Consider the following 22,467-nt stretch of genomic DNA (forward strand, 5'->3'; position numbering starts at 1 on the left):
GATCAAGCGAGACTTCCCAGTGTGTGTAAAACCAGGCAAAGTTACTTAAAAGCACAAAAAATATCACCAATCACTAGAAAAGGAAGTCAACACGGTGCAAGAACAGGGGAATGGAAAAAGTGTGTGGTACCTCTAGCCCTCTGGGATGCCCAGCAGGCACCACAATATTGTACCAGCAAAGCCCTTGAGAGTCTTGAATATAGAAACACTGGATGAAACCCACCTGTAAAGGAGGGAAAAATTATTAAAATGATAAAGTGTAAAGCAAACAAGGCATTTTTTCTGAATTATCTGCCTTTTGCAAATCCTCCAAGTTAGCACCTCATTTTGGATGATCTCCTTCTGCCATGTAAAGTGCAGTGCCCATGAGTGGGACAGGATGATGGTGCTACCTCACCATTCAGTTTCTTATTCCCTTAGGGCTCTTTCTCCTTGCCTGTTACAAAGCCACAGAGAGCTCACTGTGAGTAAGTGAGGGGGCTGCCCCAGCACCTGTGGCAGTCCCTTTCTAGCATTGCAGGCAGAACAGTTTGCACATTTCTGCTGAATCTAGTGAAGAATAAAAAGGTGAATACAGCAGTGAAGTTTACTGAAATAAGCAAATTTCGCATTTTCACAGGAAAAATAGGAATTCTCTTGAGAAAGCTGGCAATGACTTGAAGAAGTGGATTATATCAGGGATAACAAATTACTTTATTGGAAGATAGAAGTCTAAATGTCTCAAAATCCCATTCCCATTTCATCAAAAATAGAGCTAGATGTGAGCAATCAGAGCTTTTGATTCTGTCACATGTCAAATTATAAACCAAGTCACCTACAACACATTGCTAGTCTAGCAGAGATTGTGTTGTGAGATATCAGAGTTGAATTGCCTGCCAAGGTTTGGGTGGAAGCACTCGGTTTAGCACATAATCTGGTTTTGACAAAGCAGCTTTTAAAATCATTCAGACTCGTAGTTCCTATCAGCCAAATTCACTTGTACTGCTGTTCTCTTCTGTGTGAACAACTCTGCTGAGCACACACCACACAGTCTACTCTCTGCTGCATCACTGCTTGTTTGGGGCTTCAGAAGGGAAGGTGCAGTGAAAACACTTGCCACTACTTCTAAAATCCTGCCTTGGTGCCTGCAGGTTACACTGCATATCACACATAAAAATTGCCATCCTGGCTCAGCAACACTTTACAGTAGTATAAATAACCTCACAAGGCAGAGGCCAGCCAAAGATTCTCCTAGTAAATCAGTGCTATTTTTATATTAATATGGCTGCAAATGAACATAATTTCACCTGTTCCTCCATAATTACTCCTATTTAGTTGTAGCTTGGAGCTATACCTGTAGCTCTACCATCACTGTTTCCTTTTTCTGCATAAAGAAATCCAGTAAGGTGCTTTCCTTGAAGAACCAGCTTCAATTAAATTAATTTATTCAATCTTCCATTAAAGTCATGGGTATCTTACTGGTAGCAGTCAGACACTTTTAACAGATTTCTATCAGGTTGTTCAAACACATGCTGTCAAACTTATTTAAGAAACTAGCAGTTAAAAAAAAAAACAAACAAACAAAAACTGAAGTGAAAGCATTGTGTGAGAGCCTAGTCATGTTCTCTGCAGGAGCACAAAATGACAGAAGGTGAGACTTCTCAGCTCAGAGTTAAGTAAGAATAAATGCTAGAAGAACTCTGGAACCCAAGCTTGTTGATGGTCGTGTGCTTTGCTTCCAAAAGAAGCACCGAGTCACAGCACACTGTTACCCAAGGGCGAGGTAAAGCACAAATGGCTCTTTACATGACAGCAACTTGCACCAGTATATTTTCCAGAGCCAAACATTTCATTCATTAAATGATGCTGGTGCTAAATAAAAATTAACCCATGAGGGGAACCAGAAAGTATTCAGCCCATCATAAAATGTTACTGGAAGGGTTGTATCAAACATTCACTTTGCCAAAGACATGGAACATGGGTGATGGCATAGGCTAAAACTTCAGGGCTCTTTAAAAATTGAAGTATTTTGTCTTTTTTTTCACTTTATTAAAAAAAAAATGGAATACAAACTTCAATTTTCAAAGTCATTGCTGCAGCAAGGAAAATCAAGTCCCTACTTTTGTGGCAGGTGAAACAAGGTAATTGTTACTATGGGGGGTTCTGAAACTTGTCTCAGCTTACATCACTGCTATTGGTGATCATTTTAGGGCATCATATCTAAATACAGCCTCAAGTCTATTTTTTTAACTTCCCTTGTGTAAGAAGTTGCCCCTTTTTTTTTTGTCTCGTGCTTTACGTTATTATTGGCTAGTACCTCTACCTACAATATCCACAGTTAATGACTCACCCAATAATCAACGTTACAGTTTCCAAACAAGGAGCATTGTCTTCAGCACAGCAACTTGTGGGGACAGTCATCCCACACAGCTTGTCTGCTCTGTCACCCAACAAAGGTCTGTCTGACCTCAAAGCCCACCGTGATAGGCTTTCTGGCACACACCTTCACAGAAGATGTCCACAGAATCAAGGAACAGGCCAGGCTGGAAGCAAACTCAAATGATCATCTGGTTCAGCCCTTCATATGAAACAGAGCCTCCATTAAATAATTTAGCATCCTGTTCAAAACTTCTAACAAAGGAGACTCCCACAGCTGTAGGGAGGTTGTTCACTGGATGATGGTTTTCACTGTAAGAAATATCTTACTTCTTGACAAATATGAACATATTGACATTATTGACCAAAAAAAAAAACTCATTTGAAGTGAAACCATTCACATTCCCATTTATTACATTACATAACCTGTAAGAAGCTTAGGAGATGTAGTCCCATAATCACATTATTCTCAACCTGAATAGCTATAGAACAAGCAAAGAGGACCTCACTGTTTCTGCTGAGCTTCTGAACCTGGGTCAAGCTGAAATGCCCCAGAACAGTAGCCAAAGAAAAGGTATCCGATAGTGGCATCACCAGTCTGGGAAGATCTATTTCACTGAAACTCAGGGCAAGAAACTGATGGCTGAGTCCCTATCCCCATTATGAAGTACTGAAAATAGAGTAATGCATTCATATTTTAAAATTAATGAAAATCCAGATCTAAACGGTCAGCCAAGAAAGCCCAAAGTGGTTCTCCTGGGCTGTTTGAAGCCTTGGGAGGATGGTGTTTTACCAGCAACAAAACAGAGATGCAACTAATGAATCCCTGAAGTTATTGCTATCTTCTTTCCCTGCCTTGATGGAAGAACAGAAGATTCTTAATTTATAAAGCTTCATTAACTTACCTGTCTCAGTACCTGAGCTAATTTTGGAATCTTTACAAAGCTTTGTACAGGACTAACATTCCCAAGGCTCTTAAAGCCACTTCTGCTAAGCCTTCGAACTGTGTTGTACTTTAACAAGTGCTAAAAAATCCTTTGCACTATTTTGTTCGACACTGTACAAATTCTTTCATCTGAAGGACTGTTTATCACATTTTCATCCTTTTTATGGTGAAAGCACTAAAAATTAACTGACCTTCTGTTCACAAAGATCTTTATCATTCAATTCTCAGAACCAAAGAGCATCTTAATGCCACCAGAGTGGGAGGAGAGGACAGAGGAGTGTTCTGCAAGAGTCAGTCACATGTTATTTCACAGACCTCAGCAACAGCTTCCTCAAAGCAACACAGCAGCACAGCTTGGGATGTTCCCCTTACACTGCTCTCAGCCAACTGCAAGAGTCAGTAAGTGGAAGCACTATGCAATCATTGGAGTTTGCAGTTCTCCTCCAGACACTTCTCCAAACTGTTGGGATGATAGTTGCATCAAGATGTTATTTCTTCATGTATTACCATGCTTTTAAAATCTATTTGCAGATTAGCACAGAACAGAAAAACATCCCTTTTCTAGAAGGGATGGCAGATGCATTGTGAGTCCTCATGTAAATTTTAGCCAGAGAGAAAAAAACAAAAACAACTCTTGGAGATGCTGAAATCTGGTGGGCTTCTTTTACTTAAAGAGGGTGGAGCAGTAAAAGGCAAGAAAGCAATTTTTCCCCTAAATACTTGAAAGATAACGTTTGTTACATCCCTCAATAGCTGCAGTTTCAAACAAGCCAAAACAACAACAACAACAAAAAAACACTAGTGCTGACACATCCCTCTTCTACATTCATAAGACAGAAGGAAAAGCCTTTATTTCCTTTTCTGCACTTGGCTTCTCCTTGCCTGTGCTACCCCAGAGCTCCCTGCAGTTTGGTTCACCATGATGGCAAGGCCTGCTGCCCTCTTCATCCTTTCAAAAGTGTAGCATTCAACCTTTTCTTCACTGGCGACTGTCCTGGTGCTTATGAGGCGAAATCCATCTTTGAGTAAAGTGTCGAGCAGCAGGCCTAGCACATTAGTACCATTAATCAGCTTTCTATTATCAGGCTTTATGGAAACATACCTAAAATCAGGAAAAAAACAAAAACAAAACAAAAAAAAAAGCAGTTACAACACACTTTAACTACTTCTTGAAAGCGTAGATCAGCACAGCTGCTCTGTGTTTACAGCAACCAAGGCTGGCTCCGGCTATTTTTTCCTCCTTTAAGGACAACTGGACTCTTTCCTTCATTAAGAGTAACTCTCGGTTCATCCAGTTATGTGCTGGGGAAGAAGCGCTTCTCTTTCACACCCTCCCCTGCCACAAAGCTTACTTTCTTAAGAAATATCTGTGACAATCCCCCATCTTGTCTCACTTAACAGAGGAGAAGGGAACAGAAGGCTCGGCAATGCTGCAACAGTTTTTCAAGTGGGAGTAAATGATGGACAGCAGAGACACTTTGACCCCAAGAACATCACTCTCCAACACAGAGGATCTCTCTCTCCAAATAGTGATATTTATTACAAAGTTACCTTGTACAGCAGGTCGTGTGGTAACAAATATGAAAATCATTTTCACATGGCCTCAGAAGATTTTACTTGATATAAAGTACAGTGTAAGAATCTATCCAGATGTCTATACCAGACATTCTCAGGAGCAGAAGTCAGGTAAAAATACTATTACAAAATGTATAAACTGATGGGTGTAACTGTTCCACAGTTCACAGGCAAGTACATCAAACGTTTATGGAAAGTACAAGAAAGGCAAAGAAGTCCATGTCACCACAAATATTAAGGAGATAGAAATTCAGCAAGGCAACATAATCAAATCTGACTTGTTTCATTACTCAAGATAAGCTTTTCTATTGATCTGCAGGGGAAAATTTTTACCAAGTCTGAAGAAATAAATGCAAAAAATCAGAAATATTTTCCCCACTACTTAAGTTGCCATAACCTACTCAACAAATTGCTAGTCCATTAAAATCAGTAATATATTACAAAGTTAAGGTTTGGCACACAAACATATATATTGCTTCACAAATGCAAAGTAGTTTTTATTCACTTGCCTAGCCAAAGAAAGCTGGAAGAAAGATAAACTTTATTTTCTTTAAAAAATAACCAAAAGACTGCTGTGTTGTTTCTTATATTCAAATAGAATAACCCTTTTGGAAATATTTCAGTGAAATTTCCATAAAATTCCAGATGCTCTAACAACCACAGAGGACAAATTAGGTTAACATTTTCTTATATAGTAAGAACATGTCTCCATACAATAAGAGACATCCAGCAAAAGTTAGTTTAAAAAACCTAAGTAGTCATTAGAATATGATACTGGTATCACAAAGATTACTGATACACAGTTACCTTAATAAAAACAGAACATGGCTCTGAATTCAAAGAAAACCCACTGTGAAGCATATAGTTAATAATGTCTCTTCTCCCTCCCCCTAGTAAAAAGCTCTACAACAGATTTCCAGCCCCTGAAATGCTGTCTCAGTTCCACTGGAGTTTTAAACCCTTCTTGCCATTCTCTGTTTCCTGTTTTCCATATGAATGCCTTTTCAACATAAGCTAGTGGAGATTTTAGGGCTTCCCCCCAGTACTTTACTTTGTTTCCTTTGCTTCCTTTTACTGTGTTTTTCATGTTCTCTAGAAGGTTATACTGTCAAATTCTAAAGTGAGTGAGGAAAAAATGGCAGAGAGAGAGAAAAACCCAATAGAGCTCATAAACATCAAGAACAGTAATTTAGAAAGCTGAAGAACAGGCACATCAGTGTAACAAATTAAATTGTGTGTTTCAGAACTACAAAAAGATAACATTGAACAGAAAGAAGGAAACATTTCTTTCAGTTTCTTTAAAATGAGCTTTGCTAGCACATAGCATGCACTTCATGACCTGGAAGTCACAGACATGTGAGATGAGAAGTCACTCTATGGACAGTACCTGGCCACGACTTGGTCACCAGCAGAATACTCAGTACCACACAGAAAAACCATGTCATGATGAGAGGGTCTTTCCAAAGGAAGTGGAACAAGTCGTTTCTGAGAAGAAAAGGGGCTGTTCCAGCCCTGTCCTGACTGCTGCCCTGTAAACACCGTGATCTGCTCAGCTAGTGCCTCAATGGTGGTACTGCAGGAACCAAAGATCCGGAAAAAGGCCTGCATTTCTTGGAGAGAAAAATGCACTTCCAAGATCTCCAGCCTTGGCTTCAGCAAATGTTCTTGGCTTAGGAGGTCAGCCAGGGGATAAAGTCCATAGTATTCTGCTTCTCTCTGCAGCCTCTGATAGTCTGAGAAATCAGTTGGTAAGGATACCTGGAGAGTCCTCAAGAAGTCCATGATGTAAGTAAACAAAGTTCCATCTCTGTCCACAAAAAACTCTCCATTCACAAGTTTAAATTCCCGGTCATTGTCATTCACCATCCGTGCCAGCCTGGACTCGGGGAACTGCTGCAAGGTAGAAGCCCGGGTTACAAACCTCACACCTCCCACACTCAGAACAACCAACTCCTGACTACTCATGTCTACCTCAGCCCCTTAGGAATCATAGCTCTCTGATCTACATGTCTGTGACTTGATCTTTCCTAAACTGCAAGGCAGCTGCAAGAACCATTGCGTGCTTTTAGCAAGTGTTTGGAGCGAGGTGTGGAGCAGCAACAGGATTCCCAGGCAACAAAGATGTAAATATCATGTACAATAGTTTTGTTTGCTGGGTTTGGTTGCTTGGAAACTTTGATTCTTGGAATTTAGTATTTTATTTTTGAAATGAACAGCTTGCAAGGACTACTGGAATAGAGTGAATTGACTGTCACAACTTATGAAACCTTGAGAGAGGCCAACGAATATTCCCAAAGTATGGCACATGTTATGCTTGTTTTCTAGAAATGTCAGTTCAACGTTTCAATTCCATACACTCCTGTTCACAGGACCACTGCAAAAAGAGGTTAGATGTGCTTCAGGCAAGACATTTCAGTACCATATGCTCCAAAAGAAGGGCAGTTCAGAGAACTCAAGCTTAAGGTTGCCTTTAAATCACTGTTACCTAAAGCCAAGTCAATACAAACAGAAAATTCAACTAGCTCCTGCAATGAGATACACAAAAATACAGTAACAGCAGAAGAACCTCTACGAGGTTCTTCAAACACCACCAACATCCATATAGCTGCTGCATCACACAACCTGTTCCAGGAATCAGCCAACCATTTTTCCTGGCTTTTGGAATTGCAATCTGCACAGGCAGAGAGGGACAGGAGAGTAGCTGTTGTACCTGCCACCTCTGCAGGACTAGAGCCCAGGCTGCCTTCCTGTGGCAGACTCTTGCACACCTTGCACTAAGTTCTTTATGATAAAGCCAGTTTTTAAGAAAGTATGGCTTCAGAGAAACACAGATCTAACGAAACAGCTGAGCTACCCCAACAATTTGATGTTGGAAAAGTAAACTGCAAAGTATGAACTATCTGCAAAGCACATACCGTCTTGCAGCTTGTTCTTATCATTACCTCTAGAACTTATGCTTGCCCTGAAGATACATTTTTGTATAGAACACATAATCTGAACGCACAGGGTAATTACAACATTTGGTTATAAACAAAAAAAAAGCCACAAAACCAAACCAAACCATATAGCTACTTCAGAGAGAAGTAAGATTATCAGATAGAAGCACGTTCCAGAATGTGAATGATGAACACTGCATTCTGTAGTGGAAGGGCAGTCCTCAGCAAACCTGTCAGCACAGTGCTCACCTCAATCACAACACTTCTTCCTCTTTCCAAACAATGTCCCAGTTAGAATTCTCTTTTAAACTACAATCTTTTACCTTATTCTACAATTACATTAACATCAAATTATAGTTTTGCCCTATATTTTGGTAAGAAAAATTATTTACAGTGAGTAATATTCCCATAATTGCCACTGAAAGAAGAATCCACAAAGTGTTTTTCAAAGCTCCATTTCGTTTTCTGGTTTAGCAGTGCTCAAACAATGTGAACATTATGAATGTTTTGGAATCATTTTGAATCTTTGAATGTTTTCACTGGAAGTCTGAAAAGACCAATTAATTTAAGAAGTTCCATGTTTTCTTCTCCAGATTTCTCTTAGTTCTTATTTTCCAGCAGATGCTTCACAACAGTTTATATTTGCACACAAACTGTGCGACGTTATCCAGTACAACCAAAGTATAGTTTTTACACTTTTCTCGTAAAAGTGAAGCTCCATCTGTCATCTGTTCCCAGTAAAAGACTGCATGATCTGCTATCTCCACAGTATCTGCCAAATAGGACAAGCTAATTGCAAGGAACTGAGATTTCCAGCACTGGAGATTGTCAAAGACTGACTCCACTAAGGACATTCTGGTAACAGCAAGAATGAGCAAGACAATAAGAGAGTTCACAATAAATCTGCGTGAAAAGACTGAGGGAATCTTGAATTTGAAAGTGTTGCTTTCCTGAGGCAAGGAAAGTTTATCCACATCGACAAGTTTTATTCCATTCCACTGGCTGGTATCAAAGCTCTTCATTGTGGGACTGATGTCCACTGTGGAACAAGGTAAAGGCGTTTCTTTGAGGACCTTGATTTTTTCCCTGAACTCCTGCATCTGTTGCAGAAATATAATGGGTTCGGACACATCTTTGAAAGCTTCTGCAATGTTAAAAGCCATCCTCTGCTCTTGCAGAATTGTATTCAGTTTATTGATTTCTGGATCGTAGGCCTGCATCACTGCAAGCTTCATGGTCTCAAAGTCAGACAGAATCTCATTTCGCTTCTGCTCCAGTGTGTGCTGCAGCTTCTCAAAGAACTCTTTCACTTTGTCAGAATCTTTTGTCAGCATCTGCAGAGCTTTCCTCTTACTGGTCTCTAAGGTATCCAGCCGTGAGAGGGCATCTCCACAACGCCAAGTTTCAAAACCTTGAAATAAGGTTTCAAAAGCCCGCTTCTCCTGGGAATAAGCTTCTTCAATGGAACAGAAAACATGCTTTGTGTGGTCACCACGGGTGGCACAAACCCCACAGATCAGCTGCATATCTGTCCGGCAAAAAATGTTAAGGGGCTGCCCACTGTGCACTTTGCACACAGGCATTTTTGGAGTTACTTTGATTTTGTTGTACTTCTCCACGATACCTTTCAGGGAATAGTTGACCTGCAAGCTGTTGACTCCAGTGACCGGAGTCTCCTTCCTGCATGTGGGGCACTTGAAAGGGGATGGTCTCCAAAGCACATTCCGCACATTTCCCTCGAGAATTCCTTCCAGACACTTTCTGCAGAAATTGTGTGAACAGGGCAGGACACGAGGATCATCAAACAGGCTACAGCAAATGGGACAGGTCAGATCTTCCTCCAGGAGCTCCATCATATCCTAGGAAAGAGAAAAAATATGGTAACAGAACTTACAAAACTTATTTCTCCCTCAAGGAGACCATACAAAAGCCAATCTCCATCTCAGACATGTCTCAGTGAGAAAAGGATGTCTTTTTTCCTCCAGTATCCTTAAGACAGAACCTCAGCTGGGTTTGTGCAGCCAGTTCCCCTTGGCTGTGGTATCTGGCCAGCAAATGGCAGGCACAAGAATGGTGCAATGCTCAGGCAGAACTACTTTTTTGGACTCTCAACTAGAAATGATGGAAAAGAATGCTTGCCAATCCCAGCAAGGATTCTGAAAGAAAATAACTCATGTACTCATAATAACAGTGGAAGACTTACATCTTTCTTTGCTGATGCAATACACAGAAGTGGGATTTGCACAGAAGATACCTAGCCAATACACCCTGCTAAGATTTGATTACTTTCTACTTGCTCCACTCATCCAAAGCTTCCAGTTTCAAACCCCACACACTGGTACTGTAGACAGTACTAAAAATGACTGAAAAAGCCCAGCTGCAGTATTTCTGCTGCTACAGAATACATGATGTGTTTTTTTGTTCTACATGCAAGGCCAAAGGAGAGTCACCACTCACTTTAAGAATTATCTTTTCTCCTGCTCCAGCAAATTTTTAAATAACCAACCGAATGTGTTACTATTGAGCTATTCAGCACAAAGTTAAACTACTTCAAATAACAACTACCCATAATCCTTGATAATTCATCATGAAACAAAACTGTTAAACATTTCTACTCATCTGCAGCCTCTATTTCCAATTTCATTCTCACAGCATTCATGCCTCAGTAATTTCTTTCTGTGGAGAGAACCTACAGGGAAAATGTTTGCTGTGTAATCCTTCCTACCGGAAAGTCTCAGTGAAGGGACCCAGTGCACTATCCTCCCCCTGCCTCTAACTAAAGCCAAGTTCTCAAATGCAGACACCTTGTAACTTACAGCATGCTCTAAGAAAACAAATAGCTAATAAAGACCAAAATAGGTGACAGTCTGTATCATCCAAAGCTCTCAAACACTTAGTTTTGAGCTGTAGTTAGAAAGATGCTTCTCATGCATAAATTGCTTCCAAATCATATAACATACATTCATATATATGTAATAAAATTCCTTTTATAAATTGAAAGACATCACAGAAAAGTACATCAAAGTACTGTTGGGACATCAAGGCATGTGAATGAGCTCTTAATTAGTTTTGATGTAATTTCTAGGGTTTCTGTCCCCTCGAAGAAATAAGAATGGAAAACGTGGGAGCCAAGAAGAGAGCTGCAAGGGAAGATCCACACTGCACAGGACAAGAAGAGCAATAAAATCAATACCACCGATCCAAGGAAAGCAAAGTTCACAATCAGGAAGAAAGGTGAGGTCAGTCCTGACTTTACTTCAGATAAGGACCAATGGTCCCAGTGAGACTTCACAGTAAAAGTCATTCTTGGGAAGTGTAAGCAAACCTCCCATGCTTTCCAAGTGAGGAGGAGGGGCTGTCACAACCCAGAAATTCAGTAGGAATTGTCAGTGGGCTGAACAAAGACAGCAGTTCAGTGTCAGGGAACTCCTATCCTTTATCATATAGCCACCTTAACTCCATCAGCTATCCCACTATTTAGTTGTAGAAGTGTTGGCTAACAAGCTCTTAACTTCTACAATGAACTTTACCAAGTTCTCAACTCTCCCAGCAAACTTCACCACAGAGCAAGGGGTAAAATCCGATTGCTGCACTTGCTGGGATAGAACAAGAGAGGAGACAGTAAAGATGGAAAAATAGAGAAAGTGAAGGAAAAAGACCACCAGTCCTTAGATTCTGCATCAGTCCTGCTACTGTGTATGGTCAATATCAGAGATCAACAAAAGCCCGGGCCAGATCCCCTCCCTTTTACAGTTTCCCTAGTGCATATCCCCTCATTTTTCACACCCTTTGCTGCTGCTGGCACACATGCAGTGAGCCCTTAGAGCCCTTCAGGAAATGAGTGGGGGGGCTGGGGCCTGTGGTGGGCTGGTGGCCCCCTTCAGTGAGGTGCCCGGGAGGGCCCTTCTCTTGCCGCAGGCACACTAAACGCGAGCCTCCAGGCTGACTTACAAGCCCAGCAACGAAAGGGAAGCTGGCTCACAACAGCACTGCCCTGCCCCAGCAGGACCCGCCCTCCCAATCCCAACTTTCCTATCACAGCAGAATGTTTGAGACAACCATGCTTATGTGCTTATGCTCCTCCACATATTCTCTGTGCCTGTTGGAAAAAAGAGACTTGGGGAAAGTTGCCAGCTTTTTTATTCAGAAACAAAGTCAGGAGGCAGAAGAAGCCACCACTACAACTGGGGATAAAGTCCCAGAGAAAAGGCCTAATAATTCTTTAACTAATGGGTTTCCCATACGCCCACAGATTCCATTCAGAAACCTCTAAATTTTCTGCGAGGAGAATGTAGTTTTCAAGCACCTCTCATGCTCTCAAAGCAACGTTTCTATTCCATCTTTTTCCTAGTGCTAAAACCAATGGGATGACAGGAAGATGATAATTTCATCCCTCCACTCAAGTCTTCCTTTTTGTGAGCAGCTCTCTCTTTCCAACTTGTACTCATAGCATTTAGCCACAGTAGCAGCACAAAGATCAGTTTTGCTCATGTATTAAGAGGATAATAACTACAAAATTAAAATTACAGTTTTCCATCTCTTAGTAAATGGAAATGCACAGGGCAGAAAAATATTTGCTCTGGTCCTTCTCCTTTACCAGAGAGGATTTTAGTTCCCATTTAGGGACCTGGAAAAACAGCTCTGCATGCCTGACAGCAAGAACTGCAAGCCAATGCAGAAAATGCTCTCTATAACACTTTCCATCAAAACTGCAGGACAAACACTGAAGATTTTCACACTCCTAAAAATACAAAAAATATAGACAAAAAGGCTTCATGGTCCAACTAAAACTGTCCTGTTGCATTTCAACCCCACTCACAGAATTACAAAATTATGCTTTATAAATGTAACTGAATTACAAAACGTTTGTACAACACCATTAAAAATACTGGATTTAAAAAAAATAAATGGGCAGGTCTACAAACTTCCTCCCTCCCCGTCTTACAACACCAGATGTGCCAAATCAAAAATACTGAAGACTTGTATAACTGGTTGGACAGATTAATTTCTATTTTCTTTAGGATATTAATTTCAGACAATAAATCTGTGGATTGAAACACTCCTTAGCAACCTGGTATTTGAGTGATGAAATACAGTGACATTTCAACTTTTCCACTAGGAATTTCTCTGCCATAACTTCTGACCCACGTTTGGGTGGCTCTGGAATTCCCTACTTCTAGCACACAGAGCAAAAGCATCTCTGGGTACAAACCCAACAGATGTCACCCATCAGCAATAGCAACTTGCACAGTTTTATCATTAGGAAGAAGAATGGCAAACAACATCAAATCATAAAAGCAAAAACAACCACACTAGTTTTTTCCCACACTCCAGAGAGAAATTAATTTAGCATGCTTCTCAGCATAGAAGTTGGGTTTAACAGCCAGCAGCATGCTGAAAGCAAAACCAGAATTTCACCAGGCTTCAAACAAAACAAAAAGGTAACTCCTGAACTGCAAGTTTCCTGCAAAGGCATGTAACTGTTCTAAATGAGACTTGACTAAGTCAAGTTACATTTCTACAAGTAGTTGAGCTAGTCAGGAGTGGTCTCATCTCCCTTCCTTGGCAAGGACCCCAGTCTGTGTCAAGACCCCCTATGAGCAATTTCACTAGCCTTCTGTTGGGCTGGTGTGTGAATCAGCCCTAAAACGAGTCCCACACAGAGGGGAAGCAAGAAGGAAGACCCTCCTTCCAGCAGCAGTGATCTTAACCCTGTTCACCACCCTGTTCATCCCACTGTGAGAAACTCTAATCTAATGGAATTGTACACATTTTAATGTGGAACAACCGACCTCCATGAGCAGTAGGTAACATAGGATCATAGAATGTTAAGGAGTTGAAAATGACTTTGAAGATTATGTTGTCCCAGCTCCCCCTACCATGGGGAGGGACACCAACCACTAGACCGGGCTGGGCTGCCCAAGGCCCTACCTAACCTGGCCTTGAACACTACCAGGATTCAGGCATCCACAACCTCCCTGGGCAACCTCACCACCCTCACAGTAAAGAATTTCCTCCCAATATCTAAACAAAATTTCCCCCCTTTCACTTTGTACCCATTACTCCTTGTCCTGTCACTAGACCTCGTGATGAAGAGTCCCTCTCTGGCTTCCCTGTAGGCCCCTTTCAGCTACTGGAAGGATTGCTATCCAAACAACTAAAGACCTGGGTAAATTGCCCATGCTTTAAACCTGGTATTTCATGGCCAGAAGTTTTTCCAGGAGCACCAGGCAGATCCAACCCGTTCAGACACTAGAAAGGCAGGAAGGCCTGTAGAAATAAGCAATTTGTGCTCAGCGCATTCACAGCCCCACGTACACCGTTTCACCCCCAGACGGTCTGTCGGGCACAGGGGCTGCCCCAACGCGGGCCCCCGCGCTCACCCACATTGTCCCTTTACATGGCAGAGGTTCCCTTGCTGCTCCCGGTTACAATTCCAGCGGGGAACCGCCCCTAAACGATGGCGCTGCAGCCAGCCGCCGGCCCTGGCCTCCGCGGGTGTCACGGCGCTGCGGCGGGCAGCTCAGCCCGGGGCAGGGAGGCCGTGCTGGTCCGCCCGCGCCCGGCCAAGCACAGCGGGGCTCATGGCGGATGGCGGCTGCCAGCGGAACCGGCGCCTCCGGCCGCGCGTATCCCGGGCCGGGCGCTGCCGCCGCCGCCGCCGCCTCTCACAAAGCCTCGGCCAGCGCTCGCCCGGCCCAGCCCGCCCGTTCTGCCGGCCCCGGGCCCCCGCTACTTACCATGGCAGGCCGGGGCCGCGGGGAGCCCGGGGCAGACGGGGACCCGCCGCCTCGGTCACTCGCACGGTTCGCCGCCGCTCCCGCCCCGGCCGCCGCCCGCCTTCCGGGCCCGCCACCCGACCCCGGCCCCGGCCCGCCGGAGCGATCGGCCGGGAGCTGCTGCCCCGCCGTCCCACCCACCTTGGCCCGCGGCCCCCGATCCAGCCCCAGGGCAGGAGCTACTGCGGCTCTTCCTCCGCTTGCCTGTGAGCGGCCAGGAAAGCCTCCGGAGCTGCAGGGAGAGAGGGCGGGCGGTGGATGCTGCTTGCCTAAGGCGGCGGCCGAGGCCGCAGACTGTGCCTCCGCCGAGATATATATGGGGGTTTCTGTTGTTTGTTAACTCCGTTAAATTACACTTGAGCCTGCAGCTCACAGGCACACGTTGCACAGCCTAAGGAGGGGCGCTGCTGGGTGGCAGTCCTGCTGGGCATCTGCCACCTTCCGAAAGCACTTATTAAAAACAAACAAACAAACAAAAAAACCCCATAATTTGAGATAGATTGCCTTGTGTGCTTCATAAAAGGATAAAAGGATAGCGACTCATTCTTATTTGCTCGAACACACTGCTTATACAGTTTCTAGCTGGTGAATCTCTTGGAGAGTTAACGTGGCCTGTAAAACCTGTGCAGGTTTTCCACAGTAACACTGACTAGTCCCAGGGTGATGGAGCAGAAGAGATCCAATGTCCACTTGAAAGAACATTCAAGTTACAGGTCTATGAAACCGAGTCTGAAAGTGCTGAGACGTCAGAGGACCTTTGTGTTGGGTACCTCTTTTGCAGCTGTTAGCTCTCAGTCAACAGAACAAGTCTCACATCAAACTGAACTTATTTTCAAGTTAGACTTTGTGAAATACTACATCAAAAGCTGTTCCCAAATGTACATACTCTGTACATTTACATCCCTTCACTCCTGCATCCCTTTACTCCCCTGCTCTGCACCCACTGCAGTTACATCACTCCTCAGCACAGGGGAGACTCTACACCTCCAGACTACCTACACAAGGAACCTCACAAATCAGACCATATTTTTATCAAATGAAGCTTCCTCCCACATCTGACATATTTGTTATTATTATTCAGGAATCTGGATCTTAAAAGCCACTCAATAACATGCCAAGGTTATGCTTCCCCAATTTACTGCAGTCAGTTACTCCTCACCTTCTCTCCTTGCTGCCCCACTCAAGTTGGCCCGCCTGCTCAGCTGAACTCAATGGGAACAATTTGACCAAGGACCAGCATTTTTGAAAATCCCTTTCAGAGTACCTACACACTGAGGCATTTCTTCCACTATCCACTGGAGACCAACCCTAGGAGGTAGAGTTGCTGCACGAAAGCAACTGAGACCTTCAGATGTATTTCAACATCCTGCTTGTTTCTTCTTAATTGTCCAGCATCTTGTTTTCTGTTTATTAAAAACAAGTAATTCCAGGTAGTCTCCCTCAGCTACCTAAACTGCTATCAAGTGATATCCCAATGCTTGTGAATTTACATTTGCTGAGTACTCCTTGTCTACACTTTGCTAACAGCCACTTTTATATCAAGAATTTCTGCGTCCTTCTGATCTTCTCTATAGTTTGATGGTTAAAGATTAACAACAACATGGCATTTTAGATTTCTCATGTAACATTTTTCCCTGATATATTTTTGGAGTATGTTTTATTCTCTATTAATTCTTTGGGCTGGTTCAACTCTGTCTCCTTATAAATGAAGAATAAGCTGAATGAGTGGAAGAGTGGTTGCCTGCCCACCTGGGATAATGCCTCTTTGTTAGGTCCACCTGAAAATGTTCTTGTCCCTCCTTGCCTTTGATTTCTTCTGTCAAAGAGGAAAGCTTAAACTTCTAGGCAAACACACAGCAGCATTTCTGTGCTTGGTGCATAGAAACACTGCCTGGCCAGCACCCTACTTAAGTGTCCCACGGCTGTCCTGACCATGATCAAATAGAATTTGGGCATTCTTCTACTTCTTATCTGACTGACAGAGCTGCATACAACCATTTTGCACACATTCAAGTCCATCTTTCTATACTTTTTGACCCTGGTTCAATAGCAGCACTTTCAGTAGCAGTTTGTTTATGAGCTTGCATTCCTGCATCTGAGAGCACAGTGTCTTCCCAAGGCAGCATCAAAGGCCGGCAGTGGAAGCTTCAGAGAAAAGCTCTGGCTGATGGAAATGAACATTTGTAGATCTGTGTAGTAATAGATGAACAAAGCCAAGGGAAATCTAGCCTCAAAGGAGAGGCCTAGCTTGAAAGGAAGTATTAGGATAAATGACACTTACTTACGGGAAGGTTGAAAATACAGGGGTAGGAATTTGGAAGGAATTATACGATAGTAGCAATTTCCAGATTTTCAAGACAAGCTCCGTATCTGTTGTACAACAAAGGGCAATAATCTACTGTCATCTTTAAACTACAGAGACAACCCAGATCATGGCTCTTCTAAGAAGCACTATGCCAGGAGATTTCTGAGACTGAAGCCTTGTGTTGTGGTTCAGTCAGCAACCTCAGAGCTGACAGCTACTACTCCCCTTGCCTGTCCCAGCTCTGCCTGCCTCTGCAGATGTTTTTCCAAGCTGATTCCGCCCACTCAGCCAGCAGAACGCTATTCCCTTTTCTTTCTTGAGGTGAGATTTGTGCTGATTCAACAAGTTAGATCAGTCCAATGCAAGATTAGATAATCACCAGGTCTAACATCAGAAGAGCGAGGAAAAGAGGAACAAGATTTTTCTCATTCGGTGGAAGCAAGCCATTAACGTGACTCAAGCTGTAACAGGTAACTCTACCCTGAGAGGCAGATTCTCGGGGGGCTAAGCCAAGATGAGACTGTGCTACTGGCAAAAGTCATCATTCCATCCTTTCCCCTTTCCTTAGTCATGCTTTCCTGATGCCTCCTCTCTGCTGGCTCGACACTTCGTGCAGCCACACGTTGAACAAGATCAGCTTGCCAACAGAGCTGAAAGCTAATCCAGTTTACAAAAAAAAAAAAAAGTTTCCAGCAGGATCAATTTTGGCAGCCAGCTGATCCTGCAGCCGAACAAATACCACTGCCAGGATAAGCCAGTGAGAGGGCCTGTTTTGGTGGCAGCCTGCACACACGTCAGCATAAACCAGAAGTGCCCCCACAGGCCATAATTTCACAAATGCTTCCAGCCAGCTATTGCCAGTACTGCTGCCAAAAGTAACACAGCCTTGCCCTCAGCCACACCAGCTGCTCATTCCAGGCTCCAGGCACCCACTGTGCTTTGCTGGAGAAGAACTGATTGGTAAATATAGCAGGAGTTAAAAGCAGCATTTTTTTTTCCCCTCACAGATTTGTATTCCATATCAGTAAAGCACCTCTAAAACAAAGACCTGTTGGATCGTAATTGTCTCCTGGGGCAAAGCTCTGAGGAAAAGAGGTGAGTTGAGGGCATTTTACAGTCTTATCCTTGGCTGCAAACCTGCCTTCCCACTAAGGCTAAGGCTTCCCATCCTGTTACAGAGGTGTCAGAGCACACACAGAGTACACTTCAGGACAGACACTTCTTGAAGGACTCTGCTTTATTCAGCTGTGCTGGGGTGAGCACACTCTCAATCTGAGGTGGATAATGTGGTCGCTGTGGGGACCTAAATATGGACATAAATCCGCAAGAGTTTAGAGCAGCTTGATAAGAAGACACTGTAAGATAACACAAATAAATAAATAAATTCAAAACAGCTCCATGTACCAAACACCCTACTGATGTATAAATCTTTCACAACTATATTGTATTTGACTACATTTCTTTTCAACAGATACAGCTGGACTATATTAAACATTCCAAACAAGGGATCAGAGAAAGCAGTTTCTTATTATTGTTCCATAAAAGCTACTTTTAATATGAATTGTAGAAATACCAGGCATTAAGAATCCATGAAGGATCGTCAGCGACTGAAATGATCAACTCCTGTTTTGAGGTCTGAATTTCAGAAACTGCTTTAATATCTGCAGGGTCTCTGGTGACTATTTTAGCAATACTGAAAAGCTCTGTAGTTTTGCATACAGAACTTTGACCCACAGAGTTAACTAATATTCAGCACTTTGCCAGATTTTTCTGTGGCGGGACATGGGGAGGGGGGATTGATGATGAATTCAGTCAGCTCCTTAGTGAAATCCTATTTATTTACAAAGAATGTACAGCCACGTCCCATTTCCTTGCACGCAGAGGAAGCAAATGGGAGGGAGAACTGTACATCAGTCCAAGTTTGCTGCTCCAGCCAGGATGCTTGCCCAGAAGAAGCTGTCCCTTGGCTTTTTCTCAGGGCTGTACACCACTGCTTCTCCCACTGTCTGCTGGCTCTTGTGTGGTGTTTCCGGTCCTGGACATGCACACAGGCAAACACAGCTGCAACCAATCTGTGCTCTTGCTGCTGTGTTCCCAAGCAGTCCCTAGAAAAGTCTCCCTGACTTTCCCCAAATTAGTGCTTGTTCATGCAAGTTAGCTCATCTCAGCACTTGGCCATGCACCCCTGCACCGTGGGCAGCAGTTTCTCATTTTTAGCTATCTTATGCCATAAAAGAACTTAATTGCTCCTTCCTGAACAAAGCATGGCCAGCGTGCCTGTCAGTTTTAATGAGGTTTGGGATTGCCTACAGATCAAAGTTCTGCTCCAGTATTGCATAAAGAGGAAAAGAGAAGTGACTCCAAAGCAAAGAGAACAACAAAGAACAAAATTAATTTCCATATGTAATTTCTTCTGTGATTTGGCAAGTGCCAGATTAACTGTCTAAAACAGAGGACTTCCTACAGAATGTTAGTCCTCACAAGAACTACATTATGCTGAAGATTTCAAAAGTACAAGCACAACCTGTTTTTCATCTGAGACCTTGTCTGTATCATCTTCCAAACCACAGGCCTGACCCTGGGAGTGGAAGGACTGCTTTCAATAAACAAACCTTGATTTTCCAGTCCTGCACCATCATTTACTTCTGTACAAGTTGCATAGAGACATTACTAAATCCATTCCAACATACATAGTAACTACTTTTCTTCATTGGTTTTCATAGGTGTAAATGCCTCCACAGAGCATGTGGCAGGGGAGAAGCAAGTCCGATTGGTTTTGATTTGCAGGACAAAGAGGAATTATTTTTCTGAGAATGGATTATTCATGTATTACATTGTTGTAATGTGTGCTGCCACAACAGGAGAGAGCTGCCCTCTCCTGCAAATTTGACGTATCAAGGAAACTTTCTGAAACTTACTTGTCTGAAGCCAGAAGATGTACTTTGCAGGGCTAATGAGAGACAGTTGAATTTTGTGAAGCTCTAAGCCAGAGAATGAAACAAGTCAATGACCATCATGTTCCTTCAGCAGGTCCTTCAAATAAATCTGCATTTGTGAAATGGATGGGAGTGGTCGTGAGACAAAATGTGTCTGCTGCTTCTGTTCAAAGAAATAAAGTTAAAATGCTGCAAGCAGCAAACATGTCTAGGCATGCTAAGCATAATTTTGCATCCAGTGTGGGAGGGTCCAAAATACTTGGCCTCCCCAAGTGAAAGAAATGAACATTCAGTAAGGCAGAAGCTGAATTAACCCTTGATTACCAAGCACAAATATGCTTCTAAATATTGAAGGCAAGATCTTTGTTTCTTTGGGGAAGTTCTTTGTATACGGTAAAGCTTTTGGTGTTCACACACTCTATAAACAGGCTGACAAGCACATTCACAAATACCATATACTACAAAGTGCTACCCTGCTGCAGTTGTTCACTTCATCCTTCAAGAAGGGCATAGAGTAAGCCACATTTCTTACCAGCTGACTTTTGCCTTACTTCCACCACACCAGCGAATATTCTGCTTGACTGTGTCCAGTGCCAGAGCCCTCACTCAGGGTACACAAACATCTCTGCCACCATTCCTGTTCATCGTGACACTAATCTGCCACCAGCCACTGCCAGAGTGCTCAGGAGCTGGGCTCTGCATCTGTAGGGAGACAGGATGGCAAGGATGAATTGGTGCCCGAGGCTTCCTGCCTGCTAAGCACACAGGCGCTGGAATCAACGTGCTCCAAAGCAGCACCAGCAACTTTTCCAAGCTGCGGTGTGTGCTTTGCCACACGAGGGCTGCAGTCTGCTGGCCTGTAAAACCAGCCTCTCCAGTTAACAGAGTAGTGGAGCAGGAATACGGCAGGAAGGCACGGCCAGGCACTGCTCCCCAAAGACTCATCCCCTTGAGTCCCACAGATTTGGCAATGCTGACTTCATGTGGTGAGATGTGTTTGTATTCCCAGTGCTCATTTTGGAGAAGAAAGGACAACGACATAGTGGAACAGAGAAAAACATGGGACAGGGTGTCATTTAGAGCTTAAGTCTCTATCTAAGTTTTCTTTTCCTTTTTTTTCTTTTTAAAACTATATTAACATTTATCTCCTACCATTTACTGTAAAAAACCCACAGGCAATAAAGATCCCACAATGACTTAAATGAGACTAAATTTGTGAACAAGCTACCAATAAGAACCCCAATGCCCTCCATATGAAATAAATAAACACCAGTTTCCACCTAAGATTTACTTCTTGGAACTTCAAGACTAATCCCATTTGGCATATTTTAAGGAAGTGAGCTCTTGACCCCAAATGTTTATGGGCTGTAACAGTAAGTCCAATAAAAAAGGAAGCACATTTAAAGCTGCTCTTAAAATCAGATTGGTTTTAGGCACAATTTTGAGAAAGACATCATTTCACCTCATGTTTCAAGTAAAAGGGGGTAAGTGTGACTGATACAGCCCATCCAGACCAGTACAATATTTGTGGCTATGAAAGTTTCTTTTAACAAGGATTTCTGAAAATCTGTATCAACACAGTGGCCCCACGAGAGATAACATAGTGCAACATGGGATATATTACTTACATCATACTTCATACTGTAATAAAATGTAAAGCGAGCCTTCTAGGTGAAATGCCACAAAATAACGCCACCAACTAAAATAATGAGAAACAACAGTTTCATCCCAAACTAGTTTGGAGATAAATAAACTTTCAGAGGCAAGTAATCACATTACCTGCTGTCTGCAAAACATTCTATATCAGCAGCTCATGGCGCAACATTAATTTGATTTTTTTCTGTAGATAAATAAAAATGTGGAGTGGGCACAGGTAGGCTTCTATAGTCATCAATATTCACTGCATTTGTTGGAGCCCAGTTTGTGGGTCCTGCTCTGGATGCTGTATGTGCTGTAGGAATGAGAGATAGACATAGAAATGCTCGTGTAACTCAAAGACCACAAGTCACGTTACAGCTTTTTTAATTACGTGGTACTCCGCCTCTGTGAAAGGGACACTCAGGGTAAAGACTCAGAGATAGACAGGTCTGGAAAATAAAGAGAAAGAGCAACTCACAGGACTGGAAAATAAAGTGAAAGAGCAACTCACAGGTGCACCTGGCTGACGCGGCTGTGTGAACCTTTCGTTTCAACCACGTCTGAGCTTTCCAATAATTAAAAGAAGGAGAAAAAATAAACGAGGTTCTTGTTACTTGGCACCAGGAATAACTGAGCAGTAAATTTCCATGGAGTCCCTTTTCACGTGCGAAGTTCGTTGATACCATACCTTACCACCTGCCCATCATAATCAGTGTCCTCTTTTTTTATATACGTACATACGCATATATACACGAATTATCCTTTTTATGCATGTACATACGTACAACACGTCCCTTAGGAGGCTGCGCCAGTCGCCTCACGCCACGGCCACAACTGCGGAAGAACAGCAGCAGGAACTGCACTCGTCGTCCACTAGATTTTAATTTCCAGAGGAAAGACGGGGCGTTGTTCTCGATATTATTATTATTATTTTAAGTTTCACCTGATTTCACTCCAGCCGGCGCTCCCCGCCCGCCATGTCGCGGCCGGGCGGGGC

The 22,467-nt window shown here is 43.0% G+C and overlaps 2 protein-coding genes and 1 long non-coding RNA gene across 18 annotated transcripts; 1 reads left to right on the forward strand and 2 right to left on the reverse strand.

The window, feature by feature from the left end:
- Window positions 1-2,891: 2,891 nt before the first annotated feature.
- On the reverse strand, window positions 2,892-6,842 carry KCNRG (potassium channel regulator). Its single transcript, XM_062487687.1, has 2 exons — window positions 6,264-6,842; window positions 2,892-4,403 (listed from the first exon to the last, which is right to left on the reverse strand). Exons 1-2 carry the CDS (start codon window positions 6,839-6,841, stop codon window positions 4,151-4,153), a joined length of 831 nt encoding a protein of 276 aa, XP_062343671.1. The 5' UTR covers window position 6,842; the 3' UTR covers window positions 2,892-4,150.
- Window positions 6,843-8,425: 1,583 nt separating this feature from the next.
- Window positions 8,426-22,454, reverse strand: TRIM13 (tripartite motif containing 13). 16 transcript variants are annotated; one of them, XM_062487683.1, is made up of 4 exons: window positions 22,256-22,454; window positions 20,365-20,534; window positions 19,815-19,995; window positions 8,426-9,671 (listed from the first exon to the last, which is right to left on the reverse strand). In XM_062487683.1, the coding sequence occupies exon 4, from the start codon at window positions 9,666-9,668 to the stop codon at window positions 8,439-8,441; it is 1,230 nt and encodes a 409-aa protein (XP_062343667.1). In that variant the 5' UTR covers window positions 9,669-9,671; window positions 19,815-19,995; window positions 20,365-20,534; window positions 22,256-22,454; the 3' UTR covers window positions 8,426-8,438. The 16 variants fall into 16 exon arrangements, 14 of the variants coding, with proteins under 14 accessions (XP_062343667.1, XP_062343664.1, XP_062343662.1 ...); XM_062487680.1 differs by having other exon boundaries at window positions 20,365-21,783; XM_062487678.1 differs by having other exon boundaries at window positions 20,365-21,919; window positions 22,252-22,454.
- LOC134041238 (uncharacterized) lies at window positions 10,902-18,164 on the forward strand. Its single transcript, XR_009932968.1, has 3 exons — window positions 10,902-11,046; window positions 17,904-17,991; window positions 18,075-18,164. It is a non-coding gene; the product is annotated as an uncharacterized LOC134041238 (long non-coding RNA).
- Window positions 22,455-22,467: the final 13 nt, after the last annotated feature.

Source organism: Cinclus cinclus, chromosome 2 (genome assembly GCF_963662255.1).
Source record: "Cinclus cinclus chromosome 2, bCinCin1.1, whole genome shotgun sequence".
NCBI lineage: Eukaryota > Metazoa > Chordata > Aves > Passeriformes > Cinclidae > Cinclus > Cinclus cinclus.